Below are 22495 nucleotides of genomic sequence, written 5' to 3'. Positions count from 1 at the left end.
TTTCTCATTTTTCCCCTAGTAGGGTTTTTTGTTGTTGAAATTTTCCTTGCTCTCTTGGGAGCTTAAGATCAGAGGATGCTTTGAGAATAATAGTCAATTTGTTTTGTATATGTGAAGCCCTTTGAGACTGCTTGTGATTTAGGGCTGTATAAATAAACTTGACTTGAGGTATGAGCATTGTTTGAGAGCAATTTGTTGCAATGTTGAGCGTGTTTATTTCTCATTCAAGTCCAATTTTAGAAGTGCTGCTGCTACCGCTGCTGCCGCCGCCGCCGCCGCCGCTGCCGCCGCCGCCACCGCCGCTGCTACTGCTGCCTCCTTGTTGTTTCTTCTCGACAATCTTGCGTTTGTTTGAGCTCTGCTCCTTGAGCATGTGATTTCTTTTCACACCCTGTGACACTCATGCATACAAAGTCCTCGGGACTGGGTTTTATTGTTGGACTCGGGAAAAGCACGCAGTCTCGCTTTGGTAGAAGTCGGTGGCGCCTCCTGGTGGAAAAACACAACCTTGAGCTTCAAAATGAACCTTTGATTGACACTTGAACGTTTTGGTCAACTGCACGTTGAAGGATTTAGTCCAAGGCAGTGAGCAAAACTCTGTTCTGCTCCCAAGTTTATTAATAATTGCAATTGCTGCAAAATGAGAGATACAGACATGCAAAATACGAACTAGCTTTATTTTGCATAGACGGCATTCATTTCAATAAGTGGCCACGAGATGGCGAAAGCGTGGCGTCGAGCTGTATCGTTCTCTAGTGAAACAACCAGCAAGCAAGAAGAATACAGCCAGGTGGCCAATTCACTTTGATTTCTGTGGCGTGACACTCAAGCATCCATTTGTGGGATAACCCTCGACAGGTCGCCCCGTGGCGCGGCGCTGCTGTGCAGAGCGCTGGTCAACAAGCGGCAGAAGAAGGTTGGCTTGCATCGGCTTGCAGGTGAATCGGAGATGCACGAGGATGGATAGTCGTTACGTGCGCTCAGTGACCGCCTGGCCTATTCCTAACTGCAGCCCTAGCCCTCTTACGTGCACACTTACTGGATGGATGGATGGATGGATGGATGGATGGATGGATGCATGCATGCATAGATAGATGGATGCATGCTGCTCAACAAATGGTGAGTCCATTGCAAAAATACACTCTTGTTGTTGTTTATTATCATCAAACATACATTGTGTACTGAACATGGTGAGGCGGTGTGTTTATTTGTTTCTGGTCTTTTGCGAATGTAAACTCCCCTTGTGCTATAAAACAATTAGGTGAGGTCCTGTAATCTGGGTGTGGGTACATGTGAGGTACGTGCAAACCCACACTAAAATGCGATGACATCGAATGGTAACAGTTAGACCGCGTACAGTGCTCATCATACAGTTCTATAGAAATCAATGCGTGTAATCCAGTTTATTTCTTTGCGTTGTCTTTTATAAGTAACGTAAACTCAAGGTACCACTACTATCCGGAACAGTTTGTTTGACATCCTTTAATCCTAAGATAAATATAATCATCAACAAAGTCGTAATTGTTGTAATTATTTACTTCTGGTAAGTTTGTGATCGACAACGACGTCTTTGACTTGCAACTCGGAATTAACGGAACGTCGTACATTAAGGCTCAAACCGCTATTTGGGCAATAGGGCGTTGCAGTGAGCAGACGTCTCCGTTAGAGGGTGCTAGAGCGCCACACTAGCAAGCCTACGTCCGTGTCGAACGCTCCCTCCGACGCCATTGGCCATTGACGCGGCCGAACGCAAGATCGAAATCCCCTTCGACCAATGACAAAGCGAAACGGGTCACATTTTTAGGATATGGGGCGGGACTCGAGAATGATTGTCACTCTGCCAGATTTTCAGTGAGCAGGACACACTCGTCCGCTGGAGATTTTTGTTTGCAGGAGGCTCGCGATACAGGAATTGGTTCTTGAGGGCCGGACACGCCGAGGCCAGCACCCGTTGGGAGGGAGCTCCACATAGTTTTTCAACTGGGACTTGTCTCAAAAAGGTATCGTTTGGTTTTGGTTGACCCTTTAAATCACGTGATGAAATTGTCTCGGGTGTGTGTTGCATCTGCAGGTACGCTACATTCTTTAGCAACCGTTCTAAATTGTTTCGAATTATGAGTGTTTGGGGCGGGGAGGGGGTCCGCGGGGAGGGGGTCCTTTCTATCGCGGTCGCTGCGCCCACGTTGGTGCGCGTACTAGCATCCACGGCAACGTCTCGTGGGCATGTGGCCGTAACTCGGGCGTTTAAAAGCCATGATTTCGTTTTCCCTGTGAGGTTCCGCTTGTGCGTGTCGCTTGCGTTAGCGCTGGTTGTCGGCCCCTCGCTCGCTCGCTCGCTCGCTCGCTCGCTCGCGTCGTCATACATTCGCCTCCGTTGCGGGCACCAATCAACCAGGGTAAGATGAGGTGCTTTGTTGTTCTTGATGCTTTTGCCTTTTTAAAACAGCACTTTTGTTACTCCAAAGCGTGCGCGCCTAAGCTGGAGAGCGTCGGCCCTATACTCTTTCAACGGGTCTTCGTCGTGTTGAACTTGTTTGCTCGGAAGGGAGTGTGGGAAATGTAGTCGTCACCCGGCTTGCGTACCTTTCCTCTGTTGAACCGGAAAAGGCGTCACGGCGTATCAAAACAAGTTCAGTAACAATCAATCAAGTATCAAACCTCTTAATCGCGGCTCACATAATTGCTTCGTTTTGCATCTGGCATGACTTTGCCCCGAAATCTCCTTTTTGTGTCTAATGCCTATTGGACACTGCAGCCACGAACGAGCTCGGGACGATGGCGACACCGTCTCGGTTTGCTGCCTCCTTCTTGGTGTTGCTGTACCTACAGTAGAACTGTCCACACCAATTTGACAGAACAGTAGCGGCTCTGTCCACTTCGCTAATGAGAGGCCTCAATTGGGAGCTCTGGATTCCTCTGCTCATTAAAAGGAGCTTCAGTTTGAAAGAAGCTATTTTTGTCCAACATCCTTTTGCTACATTTGACCAATAGTTATAGGGACCTTGCTATGCATGAAGGGCCCTCTTTGGCTAGCACAAGCTCTTATCAGGACCACCACCAAGTTTAGGAGACCCCTGGAAGATGAAAATAGCCAACAAGTGACGTCGGGGAGGCAGGAAGTGAGAAGGAAGTTGAGAGCGACAGATATTGCTGAAAAAGCCTGCCTGTGTGTGAATGTGTGTGTGTGTGCGCGCGTGTGCATGTGTGTGCGTGCGTACGTGTGTGTTTCTTGCTGACTTTGTGACCGACCGGGTTCGACGTGGGGGCTTCTCCTCTCACCCACCTGTAACTGCTATCCCTTCTCTGTTCTCCAGCCGAGCGCCTCGCCGCTTCTGGCACCCGTTGCCTCCGCCTTCTATGGGATGTACTTCTCTATAGCGACGGCGCACCCGCTCCAGACTCGGAGTGTGTCGTTTGCGCTTTCATCAGCAGTTTCCCCTCGCTGCTAATATTTGTTCTTTGGTCCCGCCGGCACGTTGTCACGAATTGCTGAACGATGGGTGACAATGGCACATATGGGCCGGGGCGGCCGTTCTTGGCCAAAGCGAGATTCGGGCCAACACGAGGTGAGGCCACTTGGACGGACGGACGGACGGACGGAGGGAGGGAGGGAGGCCCTAATGGACTGACAGACATGCCGACAGACAGCAGCATGCACCCGCGCGCAGATTATCCTTGGGATAATCGGATCGGCGTGCCGCGTGACAGGACGGCGGCCGTGTTTGCGCCCCGAGCGCGACTTGATATCAACACCGATCGACATTAAAAAGCGCGCAAACACATTGCCTCGCTTTTGTTGTGGGGTGTGACGGCACAGGTTAACTCGGTCACGGAGTCGGCTGTAGATCTGCAACGGAGGTTGAGGCGGGATTGTAATCTCTTTTGTCACTTGTACGCCTGCTCAATAATCTTTATTTTTGCTGCGGTAATCTCTTGTCTCCGCTGGGATTTATGCCTGGCGTCCACGAGTGCCGTTGCCGTGGAAACCCGACATCGGTGCCAAAGGGGCGGCGGGCGGGCGGGCCTTTTCCACCCTTGCTCGTTGATGAAAGCAGTCTTGACGTCTTTGTCTCTGCCGCCCCTCCCGTAAAATTAGACATGTCAGGATGGGGAAGGACCCCCCCCTCCTCCAGACAGCCGGCCGTAAAGTTGGAAGTGCTCGCTAATTGTCTGACAGCCGCTGTTGCTCAGCATAGTTTTTTCTTTTTTTTGCAAGCGTGCTGATCCCCGTGGAACTGTACGAATGTGACGCTCACAGCCGTCCGTCCGTCCGTCCACATGAGCTCGTAATCTGCCTTCAACGCGTGCGCCATTGTTTGTTTGAACAGACTGTGGGAAGATGAGCAAATCCAGAAAGGGGGGGGGGGGGTTTAATGCCACGTACCTTTTGAAAAGAGAGCCCCGAAGAGTGCGGCTCAGATTTAGTTTAGAAGGTGGTGGAGGGGGCAAATGTTCCTGGTTGAAGGAGCAGCTTCAGGAAAAAGTCAGTGCCCGCGCAGAACGTAACAAGAAGACGTTTGAAAGGCTACGTAGGTAATCCTCACCTCCAAGCTGTTTGTGTGCACACAAAAGCAGTGGCTTGCGCAACGTGCCCTTCCTCGAACCGTAGCAAAAAGCCACGCAAGAAAACGTTTTGCCCTTTTTGTCTTGTGCTCATTCACCCCAGGAATGTGAACTTTTCTTTTCATCAAGCCTCCCATGAGTGGCATCCGGCGCTCCGCGAGCACCTTCTAAATCCGTCACGTGTGCTCACGCTCCGTTGCAGGCGCGGCCATGACGACAGAGGCGGGCTTGGAAACGGAGGTGAAGGACAAAGCGGAGCGGCCGGCTGGCGGCGGCGGCGGCGAAGAGAAAGCCAAAGAGAAGGAGGGCAAGGGCATAGCGCGCTACCTGCCCGCCTGGCTGAAGAAGCGCACGTCTCCAAGCCGCCAGGTACGTGGTCTGGGGTTAAGGTGGCCGGCGCCATGCCTGTAGAGCTCATCGACGAAGCCGGTGCCGCCCGCAGAGCCCGGAAAACGGTGGCCGAGAGGCGCTCCCGCAAGTGAACGGACACGCTGAGGAAGCAGAAGGCAAGGAACCGCAACTCAAAGAAAAAGCGCTCCAGTCCCAGGTAGGTGACCTGGCACGCCACGGCGGCCCAAAGCGCTGGGCTGCAAATGCGCTCGCTCGCTCGGCCGGGAGGGAACGGCCTAATCGGCTTTGCCCCAAGTCGGGGAAGATCGAACGCTGATGGGCAGGGCGCTTGATTGGCGCCTCTCTCCATCCACTTTGCCTTGAAAATCTGCTTAACAGCTCAGCAACGGATGCGCATGGTCGCCGTTCCGATACAAAACAAACGAAATTGTAAGCCTCGAGGAGGGGTCCCGACGCTGGCCCGGAACCGTTTTTGCAAAGAAAGGAGCAACTTTGAAGCACGTCTCTGTTTTCCAGCCCGCCGGGGAGAGCGAGACGGGTGAGGGCGGTTGCCGGGCGGAGGAGGGAGCAAGCGAGGAGCCGGAGGGCCGGACCTCGACGTTCCGCTCGCCGCTGCGCTTGGTGAGGAAGAGCAAGATGAAGCTGGCGGTGTGTCACGTGACCCTCCCGGACGGCTCCGACTTTGCCTGCGAGGTGGAGGTGAGACAGACGGCAGGTTCTGCCGCTTTCAAAAGTCTTGCTCGTCTTGAAAGGGTCCAACCGTTGGCCAAAGAGCCTTTTTCAGCGTCTACTCATGAGGAGCTAGCTTTGTGCTTGAGGCGCAGGCCGCTCAATGCATTCCAATGATGCCACGCCATATTTTGGACAGCGGTGGGCGGGCGGGCGGTCGGGCGGGCGGTCGGGCGGGCGCCGCGTCCCGTTTTGCAGGTACGCCACCCTGTCTGTCTGTCTGTCTGTCGTCCATGAGCTGAAAGCAGCGTGTGGGCTCCACTGAAGAGATGTTTTGTGCTGGCTGGAAGAAGAGAAAGAAGAAGAAGAAGAAGTGGCCTTTTATTCCAGATGGGCTGGCTGCACATACACACACATGCTGCGCTGCGCTGCACTGTGCTGCCCATCTTGAAAGTGTCTTTTGTAGAATGCAGGGCTCCAGTTTGGGACACACATTTTTTTCTCTTTCCATTCTTTGCGCTTTTTTCCCACCCGCTGGCTCTCTGTCTGACCTTCTGCCCGTGCAAAGGTCATCGTGTGTGCGTGTGCGTGTTGTGCGGCTGAATGTCATTGTCATTGCTCAGTGTGGAGGATTTTCCCGGAATGCGAGCCGGGGCGGGCGCTTTGACACTCTCACAGGAAGTGGCAAATTTGGACGTGCGCTTGCTTGTTCCTCCATACCTTTTTGTCTTCTGTCGTTGTCCACAAAGCCTTTTCATCAAAGTCTGCAAGTCGCATGCAATCTCTCCACTCTCCTTTCTCTCCTTTGCTTGAGCAGAAAGGCGCCAAGGGTCTCTTCCTGTTCTTCAAGGTGTGCGAGCACCTCAACCTGCTGGAGAAGGACTACTTTGGCCTGACGTACGCCGACCGCCACGACCAGAAGGTAGGTGCTTTGAGCCCAAAGCGGCGGGCCCCCGAAGCGGCTCACTCCTCTTTATTTTTACCCATCAGTGTTGGTTGGACCCCAGCAAGGAGATCAAGAGACAAATCCGCAGTGAGTTCTTTTTTCGGTAGACGGGCTAGCGTTTGCTTTTGGGCCTTTGTCGAGCGTCGCCGCCGTGCGTCCGCAGGCAACAACTGGGAGTTTGCCTTCAACGTCAAGTTCTACCCGCCCGACCCCTCGCTGCTCACCGAAGACATCACCAGGTGAGCACGCGCTCGGAGTCCGAGACACCCCCCCGCGCGCTTGTCAACGTCTTTGTTTCTCTCGTGGAGGTACCTGTTGTGTCTGCAGCTCCGCCAAGACGTGGCGTCCGGTCGCCTGCCTTGCTCCTTTGTCACTCGCGCGCTGCTGGCCTCGTACACGCTGCAGGTAAACCGGCGAGCCGGCGAGCCAGCGGCGGGTCCAAAACCAGCGCTCCTGAGCCGGCCGGCGGCCACTTCCTTGCGTTTGCCTCGGCAGGCCGAGTACGGCGACTGGGACCCCGAGCGCCCCCGGGCCCTGGACTGCATTGGCCACCTGACCTTTGGCCCCAATCAGAGCAAAGAGATGGAAGAGAAGATTTTGGAGCTCTACAAAGCCCACAAGTGAGCAAGTCCAAAAGGTTTGCTGCTCGGGCGCGCTCACCGACCGGAGCCTTTCTCGTACGCATGCGCAGGGGACAGACGCCGGCGCAGGCTGACGTGCACTTTCTCGAAAACGCCAAGAAGTTGTCCATGTACGGGGTGGACCTGCACCACGCAAAGGTACAACTCCCGACACACACACACACACACACTTTGATCAGTCAGTTATGTGCGTGTCTCAGCTGTACAAACACTTTGGGAAAAAAAAGTCGTGGGAACAGCCCGCCTCCCTCGGGGGCTGCAGTCATCCTTCCCATGCACGTTGCCTCCATGTTTGTCTTTGCGCCGGAAAATCCGGCTGGTTCAGGCGCCTATTCCTGCGAGATGGATGAGCCCACTTTTGGATTTTGAGCAGGAAATGTGGCCAGAAACAGAAGAAATGAGCCGAACGCTGACAATCGCCAGATGGCCGCAGACTTAAAAGCTTTGCGGCACCGACTTAGCCTGCCGGCTAACACGAAGCGGCAAACAAAAGCAAGCCGGGCGGGACACTCGGCCGCCGCCGGAGTGCACCGTTTGGCCAAGCACCCCCGAAAATGCATCCCCTCCGTCCCGGCGCAGGATTCCGAGGGTGTGGACATCTCGCTGGGAGTGTGCGCCAACGGGCTCCTGGTCTACAAGGACCGGCTTCGGATCAATCGCTTCGCTTGGCCCAAGATCCTCAAGATTTCCTACAAGAGGAACAACTTCTACATCAAGATCAGGCCCGGAGAGGTACCAGTCACGCCGCGTCGCTCGCCGTGTCACCGGACCATCGCCTGGTTTTCATGCGCTTTGCCGCAGACGGAGCAGTTTGAGAGCAGCGTGGGCTTCAAGCTGCAGAGCCATCGCTCGGCCAAACGCCTTTGGAAGGTGTGCGTGGAGAACCACGGCTTCTTCAGGTAGGCGCACCGCGTGGCCGCACCTTTCCCCGGCCGAGCGAGCGCTCCACCTTCCCTCCCTTCCCGCAGGCTCAACGCGCCGGAGGCCGCCGCTGGCGCCACTGCCGCGCGCTTCCTGACGCTGGGCTCCAAGTTCCGCTACAGCGGCCGCACGCAGACGCAGACCCGTCTGGCCAGCGCCCTCATTGACCGCCCGGCGCCCGCTTTTCAGCGCACCTTGTCCCAACGCCTCGGCTTCAGTCTGGAGGGAGGTAGACATTTTTTTTTTTTGCGCCAGTGCTACTTGCTGTGTGTGAGTGGGTGTGTGTGAGACGTCGCCCCCAGCCGGATGATTGGCTCATGACTCTTTTGTCGACGTGGCTCTAGAGCGCCACCCTCAGGTCAATGTACGGGACCACACGAGCATCGCGTCGTGGGCAAAACGTCAGCCCAACGTACGTGGCGGCGTACGTGGTTCAGTTTGCGCTGCAAAACTTTGTGCTTTGTCTCCTCAGCCCCGAGCATCAGCGTCACGGAGGCGGACCGCGTTGCCGCCGACCATGGCCAGCGACCCCACTCGGACCTCTGCTCAGACTCCAAGGTGCGTTGGGTCGGCCGCAGGAAAGCCACGAGGTGTGCCGGGGCCTTAGCTTTGGCGTACTGGCTTTTGCGCTCCCGTCGGGAGTTGAGCGGATGCCGTGGCGTGGCTTGTGCATGCCCCTTATAGACCCCCCTCCGTTCACTTTTGGCCTTTTTCCTCCCTCCCTGCCTCCCTTCACGTCTTCTTTGGTTCTAGCAGATGTTCGATGCACTTTTTCATTTCGTGAGATGACCAAAGTGCTATCACAAGTGAAGCCTTGCAAAATTGAAGGCCAATTTGATTTCCTTGTTGTTGGCTGCAGCCAGCCGGCTAGCCAGCTATCAGCCAGCTATCAGCCAGCTATCAGCCAGCTATCAGCCAGCTATCAGCCAGCTATCAGCCAGCTATCAGCCAGCTATCAGCCAGCTATCAGCCAGCTATCAGCCAGCTATCAGCCAGCTATCAGCCAGCTATCAGCCAGCTATCAGCCAGCTATCAGCCAGCTATCAGCCAGCTATCAGCCAGCTATCAGCCAGCTATCAGCCAGCTATCAGCCAGCTATCAGCCAGCTATCAGCCAGCTATCAGCCAGCTATCAGCCAACGTGGTGTCTCCATTTGTTTTTCTAGGCAAATTTAGCTGTAAACAGCCAAAGGTTTTCATCACCCGCCACTGCTGCCGCATTCCTCCTGTTGACCCTTTTTCTCTTGACGTTGACTAATGTTGTCTCTCCTGGTTTCTCCCTGTTTCTCCCCCTTCTCCACTCACTCTTGCTTGCTAATTTTGGACACTGGCCTGTTTGACGCGTGCTCCTCCCCCATCAGTCCATCTTCATGTTCCCCCTTTCTTTCTCCTCGTTATCGTCCCTCTCCTCCATCCCGCCGTCGCTCGACTCCATCTCGGAGCCAGAGCTGGAGCCGGAGCCGGAGCGCGGGCTCTCCGATGTCTCCGAGGCCCCAAGCGCCGAGGCCAAAGAGCCGGCGGCGCCTCCCGTGTGTGACGCTCCGGTCCCGGAGGGAGAGGGCGGCTCCCGAGGGAGCGGCGTGGAAGGCGGGCGGCGCTCGCTGAGGGCCGTGCTTCCGTCCGTGCTTCCGTCCGTCCTCCTCCTGCTGAGCTTTGGTGCCCCCAAGAAGCCCTTTTGCCATTGGCTGGCGGCCACCTTGAAGCGCGGCCTGGCCTCCGAGCCCTTTTCAAGGACGCGCCCGCCTCCGCTGGTCTCCATCCTGTCAGCGGCCTTCCTGCTGGCCGTGGCGCTGGCCGTGGCGCTGGCGGCCGGCCGCTCGCTGGTGCCGGCCTTGCTTTTGGCCACGCCTCTGCTGGGCCTGGCGCTGTGCCGCCCGCGGAGGCTGCGGGGCGGCGGCCCGGCTTTGGCCACGCGGGAAATGTGCCATCCCGCCGCCTAGACGCTCGCTTGATTTTTCTTTTTTTTGCCTCATGTTTTTGTTTGGGTTTTTTTTTTCCCCCCTTCCCGTCACGCCTGCATCGCAAATGCGGGACATTTCAAAAGAGAAAGGCGAGTGAGCGCATTTTATATGACAAATTTTCTGACGCTTCCATTCAAAAATGTATGGAGCAGTCACAATTGACGTATTTTTGTAACATGGGGGCAGCATATGGATTTGCTGAAAAGTCATCACTTAGTATTTTTTGCCATCATCCATTTGGTTTTCTTTTGACCTGACCGCCCGCCCCGCCCCTCCCATCGCCACAACCTTCTCTACGGCACCGAGGTTAAGAAGGCGGACTCCGGCCCCGGCCGTGCGGAAGCCCCGCCCACCCAGGTCTGTAGGGGGAGAGGCCGTCTGGACCCGGCATGCCTTCTTTTCCCGCTTTGCGTCCGAGGTTGTGTTGCCCGCGGGTTTGTTGTTGCCTTCCAGAGCCGCTCCTGTAAAAGAGCGAGGGTCCGCTTTGACCTTGGCCCGTGTGCGTCTTTGGGTGAAATCTTTGTTTCTGCTGTTGTGTTGATTTGAGTTGGATCTGTAATCCTGCCTGCTTTCTATTTGTCCACCTTCCAGAGTCCGCTGAGAGCGCGTGTGGATAATATTTATGTCAGGCACAGTAATTTGATGTTAGAGGTTGGTACTTGAGCGCCGTGCCGTTGACGGGCGCCAATCAGCGCGCGCGCGCCTGCCGCCTTTTCTCGCCCCGCCTGCCCCCGACCGCCTGCCCGCCCGACCGACCGCCACGGCCGTTCTGTCGGGCTCTGGTTTGCATGCTCGCAGTGGTCTGAAATTCACGCGGTGGCCATTTTGGACAGCTTGGCTCGAAGCTGCCCAAAGTAGCCGCTCATCCGCTGCCATGAAGTATTTGCACAATGGCCGCTTTGTGACGCGTGCATGCGGAATGCCGCTCCCGGGTTTTGCGCTTTCCACGACTGGCCCGACTAACCCTGCCTCAGTAACCCCTACAGGGTTAGTGCCAAGCCTGCCCCCCCTGCCCCCCATCACTCTGTCTGATGATTTGCCGTTTGCTTACCAACTAAAACCGGCAGCTACGTGGTGCAACTCGGAGGTGATCGCCAACGTGGGCAGCGGCAAATTTGTCCCCAAGTACGACGGAACCCGCTTTAGGAGTTGTTGCTGGCGCCGTCCATCCAGTTTGGCTGAGGTGCCCCGCTTTTAAAATGTACGCCAACGATTCCATTTGACTTGTTTAGAAGAAATGAAAATGTCAACCTTGAGAGAATTCCAATTGGCAATCAGATGAGAAGCGCAAGCTCCACCCACGCACGCGTTTGACGCCGGCCGCAGTGATCACCTCCAATGCAAAAGTCACAAGTGAAATGCGCCTCGACAGCCTAATGTTCCTGTGACCCAATGCCCCCCTCCTCCCTCCCTCCCTCTTTCTTTCTTTCCTCCCTCCCTCGCTCCCTCCCTCCCTCGCTCCTGTCCAACGTCCAAACGGAACCTCCATCGGCCCCCGATCAGGAGCACAATAAGAGCCAAGAGGAAGTCCTCAAACACCAGGCTAGCGTTAGCCAGCTCAAACGCTCCTTTATGGAGGCGCCGCCCCCCTCCCCTCCGCCGCCGCGCAACCTCTGGGACAAGCGCGTCGCCTCCTCTCCTCAGCAGCCCACCGCGGTACGTCCCGACCCGGCCCACCTGATGCCGTCTGTTCCAAGTGCATGCGCCGCGGGTCTGCCTAGACTTTAAGTAGCTTCTGTGACACGGGATTGACGCGTGTGCTGGCTACCCATGTGTGTGTGTGTGTGTGTGTGTGACACACAGGCGCCCGTAACAGAAGCAGCAGCAAGCGCAGCAGATAACAGCCCCGGCCCAGAAGCCTCCAAGGTGCTCTAACCTTCACGCTTTCCTCTCCACGCAGCATCACGTCCGTCCAAATGTTGGCTTTTGCTTTTAACCTCAGTGGTCCCATAACATCATTTTTGTCCATACTAATATTTTGCTTTTTTCTCCCATGCTGTGTGTGTGTGTGTGTACGTGTGCGTGTGTGTGTGTGCGTGCGCCCGCCTCATTTTGTGTTGGTTCGCACGTGCGTGCACTTAGACGACGGAAGTTGAAATTGAAGAAACCGTCGCGGTGCGAGAGATTTCCGCCAATGCGGTGGAGCACGCGCCGGAAGCCCAAGCAACAGAGCAAAAGATGAAGCAGCAGCACGAGGAGGGCGAGAGCGCTTCGTCCCAGAGCGACGGGGAGGCGGAATATTGCCCGGACCAGGAGAAGGAGAGGGAGGAGCAGAAGAAGTCGGCGGAGCTTAGCCGGCCTGCCGAAGCGGAGGAAGACAAGAACCCAGCGGAAGAAGCCACGACGAGGCCCGGCCAAGCTCCAAATGGTCCCGCCAACGGCGAGGTGGCGGAGGATGAGCGACCGGCGCAGGTTATTTGTTGCTCTCAGGTAAAGTCAGGGTGGGCTGCTCTCTTGCTGCGTTTGGTGGCGTCTCCCGGGCCTCCGCTCGTGTCGTGTCGTTTTGTGTCGGCGGCTGAGCGCGCGTGGAATTTGACCCTCCTCGCTCCCTGCCTCCCTGCCTCCCTCCCTGCCTCCCTCCCTCCCTCGGTCTTGAGCTTGGTCTACATCTCGCATGGCTCACCGGGCCGCCGTCAGAGGAATTAATTGCTGACATTTTGGAACGCCTCTGTCGCAGCCGCCCGTGGTCAAGACGGAAACGCTGACCATATCGGACACGTTTGCGGAGCACAAAAGCGAGATCGCCACCAAGGAGGTGCCCATCGTGCACACAGAAACCAAGACCATCACGTACGAGGCCGCGCAGGTGCGTCATCTCAGAGTCCCCTACCCCCCCAGTCGGCTCGCTCGGGACGACGCCACTTTGGTTTGTTGTCGGCAGCCGGATGGAAGCGGCGACGGAGAGCCCGGGGTCCTGACGACGGCTCAGAGCGTCACCTCGGAGTCGCTGTGCACCACCACCACCACGCACATCACTAAGGTACTCGCTCGCTCGCTCGCTCACTGGACTGGGCGCTTTTCAAAGCGGTGCCTTTCCATTCCGCCGGCTGCTCTCGTGCAGACGCGGAAGGGTGGCCTGTCGGAGACGAGGATCGAGAAGCGCATTGTCATCACGGGCGACCGCGACATCGACCACGACGAGGTTGGCTGCAAGTGAAGCGCCCGCCATGCCCTGCCCTGCCCCGCCCCGCCGTGATGTTGGGCTGACCGAGTGATTGTGTCTTTCTTTCTTTGTCTCTGCAAGGCCCTGGCCCAGGCCATCAAGGAGGCCAAAGAGCAGCATCCCGATATGTCTGTCACCAGGGTGGTAGTTCACAAAGAGACGGAACTGGCCGACGAGGACGACTGACCTTGAGTGAGTGAAGAGGTGCCCACAAGATGACAACCAAGTACCCTCCCCCAAAAAGTAACAATCCTAAAAAGTATCTGATAACAGACACCGAGGGAGCTAAGGAACCACGTTGTTAGCTTAACGTTAGTAGCATGTTTTAACTTGTTTTTCATGGCTTTGGCAACGACTCCCGTTTTGCATTTGGGGATGACTCCCACAATGCTCTCATCATTATGTCTGAAGAAAAAAAAAAAAAAAAAAAAGACTAAACCAAACATTCCACTTTTGTAGACTGGATTTTTTTATTAGATTTGTTCAAATTGACACACTTTTACACGTCAAATCTTCTCAAAGCTGAAATATTTGAATCTCATGTTTTTAGCCCCGAAACTATTTTAGGCAGATGGAGTCTTATAAAAACACTTTTGCCATGACATTGCAGACTTTCACCTTTTGGATGTCACAACTATATCTGTAGTTTTGCTTAGGCCGCATTTGATTTCCTCTGTGAACCCATGTTTTTTTCTTTCTCTCCCAGTTTCCCTCTGTTGGGGATGGGGTCATTAAAACCACTAAAAATGACACAATATGTTCTTTGACTCAGTGCAAAAGGAGCAGTAGGGCTGGCTGCAAAGTCCATTCCTGGGAATGTTTGTGATCCAGATCTGTAGAGCCAAACGCCCTGCAGCAGCAGCAGCAGCAGCTTTAGTATTTTCCACGTAGCCCCATTGCTCCCAAGATTGTTCCTTTCTCGCCACTTTATTGGCCCGTACAACTCTTCAAGTCAATTGGCGTGTAACACTTGAAATAAAACATTGTAATCCTCTGAGGTGTGTTCTGTTCTTTTCTTTCCGTAGTCGTCCTCCACAGGTGTACGCATGCGCACCGACGCTCCTACTCCTCTTGCGTGCACTACGGCGGAGCGGCCTGTAGATGGCGCTGGCGTCCGTCGTGTGAAAGCCCAGCGAGCTCAAGCTCCACTGCAAACAGTGACGGACGGTATTCGCTCTTAATAATACAGCCGAGCATACGCCGTAGCACTTTTGATAGCACAAGTAGAGACGTTGAAAGAAGTAGTCGAGGAAGTCGGTCGCGTTTCGTCGTCTCAAAAAAAAAAAAAGAAAAAAAAAGCGGCGCCAGCCACTCAAATGCCGCCAATTTCATTTTTGGAGTGGGAGAGATTCAAAGTGAGTCTAAAGCCATGATCGTAAGGCAAAGCGTATCCAAGCAAATGTTGTTGCACGAGCTTGTGCCTTTTGTTTTGCTCGCGTTTTGAAAGCCAACACGTGTGGTGGGTGAATTGATTACACGCGGCGTCCTTTCCGCGCGCTCCAACGTTTGTCATCCATCGCCTTGAGACGTCCCCAACCACCCCGCCCCCAAGTCCAGCTCGTTTCGTCGACAAGTAAGTACATTTGAAACTAACGCACTGCTGTGTGCTTTCTCGTTGACCGCCAGAATCCTTTTCTGACCACATTGAGACACTTAACTTGAGTATTGTACAATGTTTTGTGTCGAATTGAAAGGATCAAATTGACATGAACGTTTGCCTACATTGGGCAAGACAAGATGGCTGGGATCAAACGACGCTGTTGACGACTTCGAACCAAACACTTCAGATGTGTGGGCCGTCAGACGAACCAAAAGTATTTCCAGAACCCCAAACTTTGAACTTGATCATGTGGGCCGCCAGTATTTCCAAAACCCAATTGATTGAAGTTTGAACTTCATCATGTGGGCCGTCAGTATTTCCAGAACCCAATTGATTGAAGTTCGGACTTGATCATGTATTTCCGGAAGCCAGCGTCCGATATGCATAGTCATTGGTCATTTCAACATATTGTCCCCGACATTCAAAAGTAAGACAAAAATACCGGGACGCATACCTTGGCTGAGCTTCTGATGGAAATAGAGCACCAGTTGCAACAAGAGCACGCAGACGGAGAAGAACAGGCCCAAGAGGCACAGCGATGGGAGGCTGTCAGTCGTCTCTCTGTCTCTGTCTCCGTCTGTCTGTGTGACTGCCTTCCTCAGAAAGAGAGCCAGGCCGGCCCAGGGCCCGCTCAGCACCTCCATCCTGCTCCGGGAAGACGACGTTACGCTGAAGCCAAATTCACGGTCGTTCGAATCAATCACGGTCGTTCGAATCATTGAAATAATTGAAACAATTGAAACATGACAAGCGCCCGCAGAAGGGCATTTGGTAACTCCCCATGCTTTGATTCTGACCAAGAAGGGTCAGGACTGACTCGATGAAAAGCATTGTTTAAAAAGCAACAACAAAGCAATAGAGACTGTTGCTCCGCTAAGCTTGACTCAAGGTATCCCTCCCTATATACAGTGTTGTGGAGAGCCGTGGCCTGGACGCCGGAGAGACAAAGCCACCCGGACCCAAAACGCGAGCGCTCCGTTTGAATTTCGAGTCAGCCGTTCAGCAGGTATGGCAAACAACTTTGAAGCCTTAACTACTCACACAAAGTCACAATATGGCGCTGAAGATCTTGGAAAGACCGCAAGCTGTCATTTGAGCGGCTTTTTTTTTTGCTTTGCTTTGCTTTGCTTTGCTCGGCTTGCTCTCGCTCACTCTGCCGTCGTCGATGACGTGAACTTTGCTCTTTTGCACTCTGCCGATTCACTAAGCAGATTAGCCGCACGGCCCGTCCGTACAAAGGTCGCAACGTGAAAACAAAGCCTTTTATTTTATTTTATTTATTTTTTTGTCACATCGTGCTTTTGATCAGCGACCCCGCCGGACAAACACACTTTGGCCGTATGGAGCGTTGACTTTGAAGGAATTCATTTCCATGTCTACTTTTATGGCTCGATGTTTTCTTGATCACTTGGCAACGTTCACACCTGCTCAGCGCTACGTTTGGTTGTTTTTGTTCCTCCGCAAAATGCACCCAACATAGAAATGTAGTCTTGTCTGGAGAACTTTCCCATGGCCCTTCAATTCGTCTTCCTCCAGTTGTCATGGCAACCCCCCCCCCTCCCCTCGGCCATTTTAGCATAAGTGACGGCGGGGGTCGCCCGTGATGCTCGTTGCCATGCCGACGGTGGCTTTTTTTTTTTTGGGCTTCATAAACGAACGACACGTTTCTCGCATGACGTAACGAGCGTGCCATTTACCCGAGAGCGTCGACAGGCCGGAAGGAAATGCCACTCTTTGCCAGCTTTGTAAAGATCCTCAATGAACTTTGTGGGCAAATGGATTGCTTCTTTTTCAAATGAGTTCTAATTTCAGATGATTTAACATCTTTAATTGTTGGCCTTTTGTATTTTGGACATCCGTACGCTGGCCCGTTGCCGCGGTTACGGTGGCGACGTCAGCGTTTTGTGCGCGCGTTGAGGTTTCAGAAGCACCTTTGGAGCCAGCTGTCTGCTGGTGCGTTATAACGGTGACTCATTGAGTCTTAGAAGCGCGTTTCTGAGCCGCCCCGCTTCACGGTCCTGCTGCTCGTGTCGTGGCGCTCCAACATCAGATTGTTGTGCGAACGGGAAATCATGAACAGCTTCTCTCGCTTGCTGTAGTCCCGCCCGGCGGCGGGCGGTGGCAGAAGCGGCGGCGGCGGCATCGTCCCTGCGCCACTGCCACCGCCCTCCAGCCGGGCGTAGCCCTTGAAGCCGCAGCTGCTGCCGTCCAAGCGAGGCCAACTGGGGTGCTTGCGCTGATGGCCGTGCACGCCGAGCGTGCCGGGCCGGCGCTCTAGGTCCAGAGATTTGGAGTGGCTGCCGAGCATGTGCAGAGAGGAGTTGGAACCAAAGTCGGACTGCGCCGCGCCGGGGGAAAGCCAGCAGCCCAAAGTCGAGGACACGGAGGAGGCAGAGTGGCTCCGGTGCAAGCGCGACGCTTTGAAGCCCCGGGCCAGGCACGGCGACGGGACCGCCAGAGACAGCGTGGCGACGCCTGGCGGTTGCGACCTGTCCTCATCCCTCCCGCTTCGTCCCGGCTCCTCCGGGACGGCCTCCGCGTCCGGCTCGTCGATGACGCAGTTGTTGACTTTGATGACGGGCAGCGTGAATGCCGTGATGGAAGACGAGACGATGGAGCGGGCACGGTGCCCTCCTCTTTGGGGCGACGAGCGGTCCTTGTGGAGCGGCGGCGCGAAGCTACACCGCATCCTGGCCCGCCACCTGCCGGCCTCCTCCTCCTCCTCCTCCTCCTCTTTGGCCAGCAGCGCCTCCTCCTCCTCCGCCCAGGAGGAGAAGGCCACCGGGTCGTGGTCCCCGGGCTCGTGGTCCCCACGGTCGTGGCGGTGCTGTTTCTGCGCCTTCTTGCGGAGGCCGTGGATGTCGATGACGGTGGAGTACATGTCTCGCATGTGGATGATCTGCAAGCAGCCACAGACAAATGTTTAGTTGATGGCGTGGCGCAACGCCGCGGCGTAACGTTGCACCCGCCTTTGTCTCCTGGTCTCTGTTCTCGTGAAGAATGGCATTGGCGCAGATGAAGATGAAAATCCCGATGCCCATGGTGAAGGGCCCGAACATCTTCATCCTCTCCGAGTGCCGGTGCCGTTCCAGGAAGCGCGCCAGAGCGCCTCCTCGCCACTGCCCGCCGCCCCGACCTGCGCACAGCCGCACGCGCACGCGCACGCACGCACGCACGCACGCACGCACGCCTCTGTTTTGAGCAAATCTGAGCGCAAATCTGCAAGCTGAAATGCTGTGACCTTCTGTCTTTTGACTTAGGCCGGAGCTCTCGGGGGCGCTCTCCGCCGCCGGCGGCGGGGACGGTCCTCCGCCACTTTGGCCCGAGGCTTGCGGCCAGTAGCCCAGCGTGGCCATGGCGACGCCGACAGCCAGGATGAGCAGGCCCAGCAGGAGGAAGAACCCCGAAGCGGAGAAGAGGCGCAAGCGGCCGCGCACCACCACCACGTCAGTGCGCCGCTTCCCTTTTCTGTCACAATGCAAATGTTAAAAGCAAGCAAGCAGGTTGACAGCAAATGAGCTGCCCAATGCTAACGCGGAAAACGGCCTCAATATTGGGACCTGGGCGCTCGCTCCTCCTCGGCGGGCCGCTGCTGAGAGCGGACCGAATCCTGCCGCTTCAGCTTGGCCAAGCCCGTCAGCACGCCGGCTGCGGCCGTCATACTTTGCCACAAAAGACAAAACGGTAGAGATTAGCGTACGGCGACAGCTTTCGTGAGCTAGCCCAATTGACGTCTCTCTCTGCTTTTTGCACGTTTGCCAGCGTTGTAACAAGCAAAGCGGCGAATAGATTTTGCGTTTCCAAAAGAGCCGACAAGCTCGCCAAACACATTTGTTGGCGAAATGCATTTTTCGGATCGTTTGCATCTCTCAAAGCTCCGTTGTCGTGCGTGGCGGCAGCTGGCCGCCAATAGCCGTGACTATTTTTAGAAGCCTTAAATGCGGCTTGAATCTGCACATTAGCATTGGGCCTTTGAAGCGCCAGACATGAAAAAAACGGTGCGTCCAAACATCATCTTTGAGATAGCGTTCCTCTGCAAAGACACTTTTTGCCTTCTTTGGACATGTTAGCTGCTGTGAGGTGGTGACTTGTTTCCGTGGCAACAGCCAGCTGTGAGGACAGGTGTGGCGTTCAAAACTTGACCCCGCTTCACATCGCTCCTTAACCTCGGAGCATTTGCCAAAGAATAGTTGTCAACAAAACGGACACCGGCATGGCGTCAGTGGCTAAGCCGAGTCTCTCCTTTGCAAACCAGATGGGGAAACGCGCGTTGAGAAATAATTGAAAGGCTTGTAGTCCTTCATCCAACATTGAACGGCGTATGAAACATGCTAGCTGGCGAGGAGTCCGCTAAGCGCACACTGCGTTCTTGTCCCTTGCGTGCGCACACAAAGCGAGCGGAGGCAGGCAAAAGCGTGGCGTGCGTGGCGCTCGAGGCCCGGAAAACAACGATGAGACGGACGCTTCTGCTTGGCCACGCGAGGGCAGTATAATGGCGGCTTCAGTTTTAGATACACGGTGACCGGGTGCCCTAACATGTGGGCGGGCCCCCAGAAAACGTCCCCTTCGACGTCCTTCCTTCCTTCCTTCCTTCCTTCCTTCCTTCCTTCCTTCCTTCCTTCCTTCCTTCCTTCCTTCCTTCCTTCCTCCCTCCCTCAGCAATCGTACGAGTTGTTTAAAAGTGCTAAGGCCACAGCACGATGCTGCGATCCCACCTATGGCCTTAACAAGTATTGTGCGCCTGCGAAAGGCAACGTTGCGTTCGTTTTCAAGAGATAACCTGCTAGAATTTAGTCCGACAAATGAAACAATTTTATAAACTCCAGAAAAAAACCGCTTCATTGATGCAATTTCTGCATTTCCTTACCTTCGAGTAAGAGCGTCAGTCTTCCGTCAATAAATCCATCTCGCTGCATCACACTAGAGTCAGTATATGTGCAAAGTCGAGTCTTATTTGATTCTTGTCGCATCCCAGTCCTGCACTTTTTTTTTACCACTTTGTCTTCCGCGCGCTCCGCTTCTGTGCCTCTTTTCCTTCTTTTGTTTGGACTCTCCAAAGTCACGCTGCCTGCCAGCGCGTCTCCTGTACAAAATTCTCGCAGGATCCGCACTGAGATGCTTGAAAAGCCGCAAACGTGACGTCGTCCTCGGTCTGCGTGTCGCGTAAAAACTCCCCGACCGACGTCCACCGCTCCGAAATGCCCACCCAAACTGTTGCGTTCAAAGATCGACGCACACAAAAAGCGTCTTTTGTACAGTAGGAAACGTCTTCTTGTTCCATGTACGGTTCTTCCGAAGCGTTCCGGTGCGCGTGAACATGTGTGCGAGCGAGAGAGCGCGCGCGCTCGCGCGGCATGTGCGTCAAACGGAGGGGGAGCGGGGAGGGAGGGATGGTGCCAGGTCGTACGGAGGTCCATTGGGCCATTTTTATTTTCAAAGACTGTTGCCGTGGGGACGCGCTGAACACTAAAGAATTGACGGCAAAAATGTCACATGGCTTCTCCTCGTAATTCCCTCTCATTTTCATTGGCTTGGCAGATTCCTGCTTTTCTTGCCCTTAGAACGCCAGATGAGAATCACTATGACTTGAGGTAAATACTCGGTCGGGATCGGTTTGGAAAAAAAGGCTATCCTAATCGGCACACCGCATACATAATTGTCTGGTGTAGTTCCATGAGTGACCTGTGAGAGGCAGCACAGTAGACTGAAAAGTACAATCGCGCCGCGCGGTGTTTTGCTCAGATTTGAGTCCTAATCCTGTTTTGAATAATCCTTCCGAGCTCTCTCGCTCTCGCTCTCGCTCTCTCTCTCTCTCTCTCTCTGACATGTAGGTGGAAGGCACTCTGGCCGGCTTTCTCTCTGGGCGCCACACGCGGGCGCCACGACCATTCATGTTTTTGGACTACTGCTGTCGATGTTGTGGATTCACGCTCATCAAGCGCCATGGAGCCGGCTCGCTCAAGACCACGCCCAGTGACACCTGGGTAAGCGCCACTTAGGGGGGGAAGACCTTCTCTTGTTATGATTTTCTCTGGCGCATGTAAAATACGTCCGCCAAGTCAGGAGCAAGAAAAGAAGTCGGGCGGTGGGCCGGCTGGTCGGTCGGTGTGTTGACAAGCCGCTAAGTGAATTAGCGCCGGCTCGGCTGAGGCGTGCGCGCACACCGCTGGGCCGCCGCGCACCATAATACGCCACCGACGCTTTGGCCTTCGGACAAACGGAAGGGGAATGTGGTCAATGGCGGCGAGTGACAGGCCCAACGACGACGAGCTCTTTTGCGGAAGGTTTTTGAGCGCTCTCGGGAGAAACGGCATCCTGACGTCGTCGTTGACTTTTTGTCCTCAGGTGGTCCTGCAGAACTTGCTGACGTGCACGCTCTGCTTCTATTCGCTCTACTACGTGGCGGTCAGCCTCTGCGTCGGACTGCTCAGGTACACAAGGGAGTGATTTGTGTTTTTGTTTCCTTTGCGTCAAAGCCGTTTTGCTTGTTCACAGGGTTCATGAAATCAACAGCCTGTTGGCACCGTTTGACTACACCACCCAACCGTCATGGCAGAACCCCAAATACCTGGGTGAGCGCGTAGCGGAATGCTCAAAGCGCCAACGATTCACGGATGCACCATCTTGGTGCCAATTCTAACAGCCATGGCGTTTACATTGAGTTTTCATCACCAACGCATGAACGTCTGTGCGGCACCCGGACCCTTAACCTCCCTCCCTCCCTCCCTCCCTCCGTAGTGGGCGTCATCTCCACAGAAGTCACCTATGTTCTGGGAGGGCTGGTGTTTGCCTGGATCGTGGAGGAGTGGGTGTGGGACTACGCCATCACGGTCACGCTGCTGCATGTGGCCATGACTGTTGCAGGTGCAGGAGGATTAGTCAGGTTATGTAACGGGTGTCATGAGCTCCAACAATGGCTGTCACCCCAACAAGGATCACTGTATGTCATTTGAATGAAATGTATTGATTGCAATGTCATATTTTCTTTTCCAATGTCTGCTCTGTGCGTTCCCAAAAGTACCAAGTGTGCACGGGAACGCACAGAGGCACGCACGTTCATTTCATCCAATTTTTCAGACATTCTTGTGGACTTTTTGAGCTCCGTCCATTTACAACTGGTGTATGTTTCTTTTTCTCTCTTTGGCCAGTGATGTCGGACTTCCCCTCAACCGAGCACTGGTGGATTGCACTGGGTGAGATGTTGAATATCTTTTCCCCCTGTGTTGACCCTCGTCAAGCGCTTTACGGCTTTTCTCGTTTCATCCACGTTGACTTACTCGGCAGGCTCGGGGCTGGTGATGATGATATTCGGAGGGCAGACGCTGGCCTATAAACTTTTCAGGAGCAACTTTGTCTACCCGGCCGAGCTGCAGAACTTCTGATGAGGGCTCGGGACGCATCGCATCCCATCGCATCCCATCGCAGCGGACGGAGCAAAGCATCCGACGACGTTTGCGCTTGTGTTTTTGTAACGTTGCGTGGAAAATAGCACTCGTCTCGTGTACAAATGACACCTGGTCAGCCATATTATTTTTCTATTGTTTATTCATTTAGGAAATGTATGGAACTAGATTGTGATTTACATGTTACTTTGAAGTAGGTTCGGACAAATGTGTATGTTGCAGGCCCAATAGTCCATGTGCTTTTATTTGAGTGTACCCGTTCTATTTGTCAGCACGTA

At 54.6% G+C, this 22495-nt stretch overlaps 3 protein-coding genes across 12 annotated transcripts; 2 read left to right on the top strand and 1 right to left on the bottom strand.

Annotated features, from left to right (window-relative positions):
• Positions 1-768: 768 nt before the first annotated feature.
• On the top strand, positions 769-14208 carry epb41l2 (erythrocyte membrane protein band 4.1-like 2). Of its 5 annotated transcripts, none has more exons than XM_088361850.1 (23): positions 770-938; positions 1013-1119; positions 4766-4932; positions 5006-5110; positions 5431-5613; positions 6401-6505; positions 6574-6616; positions 6693-6768; positions 6838-6934; positions 7025-7149; positions 7221-7308; positions 7750-7902; positions 7972-8069; positions 8139-8320; positions 8564-8649; positions 10643-10702; positions 11555-11707; positions 11855-11917; positions 12134-12481; positions 12729-12857; positions 12933-13031; positions 13113-13193; positions 13296-14208. In XM_088361850.1, exons 2-23 carry the CDS (start codon positions 1095-1097, stop codon positions 13398-13400), a joined length of 2571 nt encoding a protein of 856 aa, XP_088217976.1. In that variant the 5' UTR covers positions 770-938; positions 1013-1094; the 3' UTR covers positions 13401-14208. The 5 variants fall into 5 exon arrangements, with proteins under 5 accessions (XP_088217980.1, XP_088217976.1, XP_088217978.1 ...); XM_088361851.1 differs by lacking the exon at positions 770-938 and adding an exon at positions 1880-2000 and having other exon boundaries at positions 1000-1119; XM_088361852.1 differs by lacking the exon at positions 10643-10702.
• Positions 13623-20323, bottom strand: tmem200a (transmembrane protein 200A). 2 transcript variants are annotated; one of them, XM_088361917.1, is made up of 7 exons: positions 19682-20323; positions 18375-18476; positions 18056-18282; positions 17784-17950; positions 15856-17713; positions 15269-15483; positions 13623-14362 (listed from the first exon to the last, which is right to left on the bottom strand). In XM_088361917.1, the coding sequence occupies exons 2-5, from the start codon at positions 18473-18475 to the stop codon at positions 16796-16798; spliced, it is 1413 nt and encodes a 470-aa protein (XP_088218043.1). In that variant the 5' UTR covers position 18476; positions 19682-20323; the 3' UTR covers positions 13623-14362; positions 15269-15483; positions 15856-16795. The 2 variants fall into 2 exon arrangements, with proteins under 2 accessions (XP_088218043.1, XP_088218042.1); XM_088361916.1 differs by having other exon boundaries at positions 15269-15459.
• Positions 14284-22327, top strand: LOC148381252 (putative transmembrane protein 244). Of its 5 annotated transcripts, none has more exons than XM_088361980.1 (9): positions 14284-14381; positions 15724-15820; positions 18075-18260; positions 20646-20798; positions 21160-21245; positions 21310-21386; positions 21553-21754; positions 21963-22007; positions 22099-22327. In XM_088361980.1, the coding sequence occupies exons 4-9, from the start codon at positions 20706-20708 to the stop codon at positions 22145-22147; spliced, it is 552 nt and encodes a 183-aa protein (XP_088218106.1). In that variant the 5' UTR covers positions 14284-14381; positions 15724-15820; positions 18075-18260; positions 20646-20705; the 3' UTR covers positions 22148-22327. The 5 variants fall into 5 exon arrangements, with proteins under 5 accessions (XP_088218106.1, XP_088218107.1, XP_088218108.1 ...); XM_088361981.1 differs by having other exon boundaries at positions 14352-14381; positions 21553-21678; XM_088361982.1 differs by lacking the exon at positions 14284-14381 and adding an exon at positions 14736-14787.
• Positions 22328-22495: the final 168 nt, after the last annotated feature.

The sequence above is a fragment of the Syngnathus floridae genome, chromosome 19, assembly GCF_059516105.1.
Source record: "Syngnathus floridae isolate MCC-2025c chromosome 19, RoL_Sflo_1.0, whole genome shotgun sequence".
Taxonomy (NCBI): Eukaryota; Metazoa; Chordata; class Actinopteri; order Syngnathiformes; family Syngnathidae; genus Syngnathus; species Syngnathus floridae.
The sequence above is the reverse complement of the archived record's forward strand: the minus strand, read 5'-3'. Positions and strand labels throughout refer to the sequence as shown.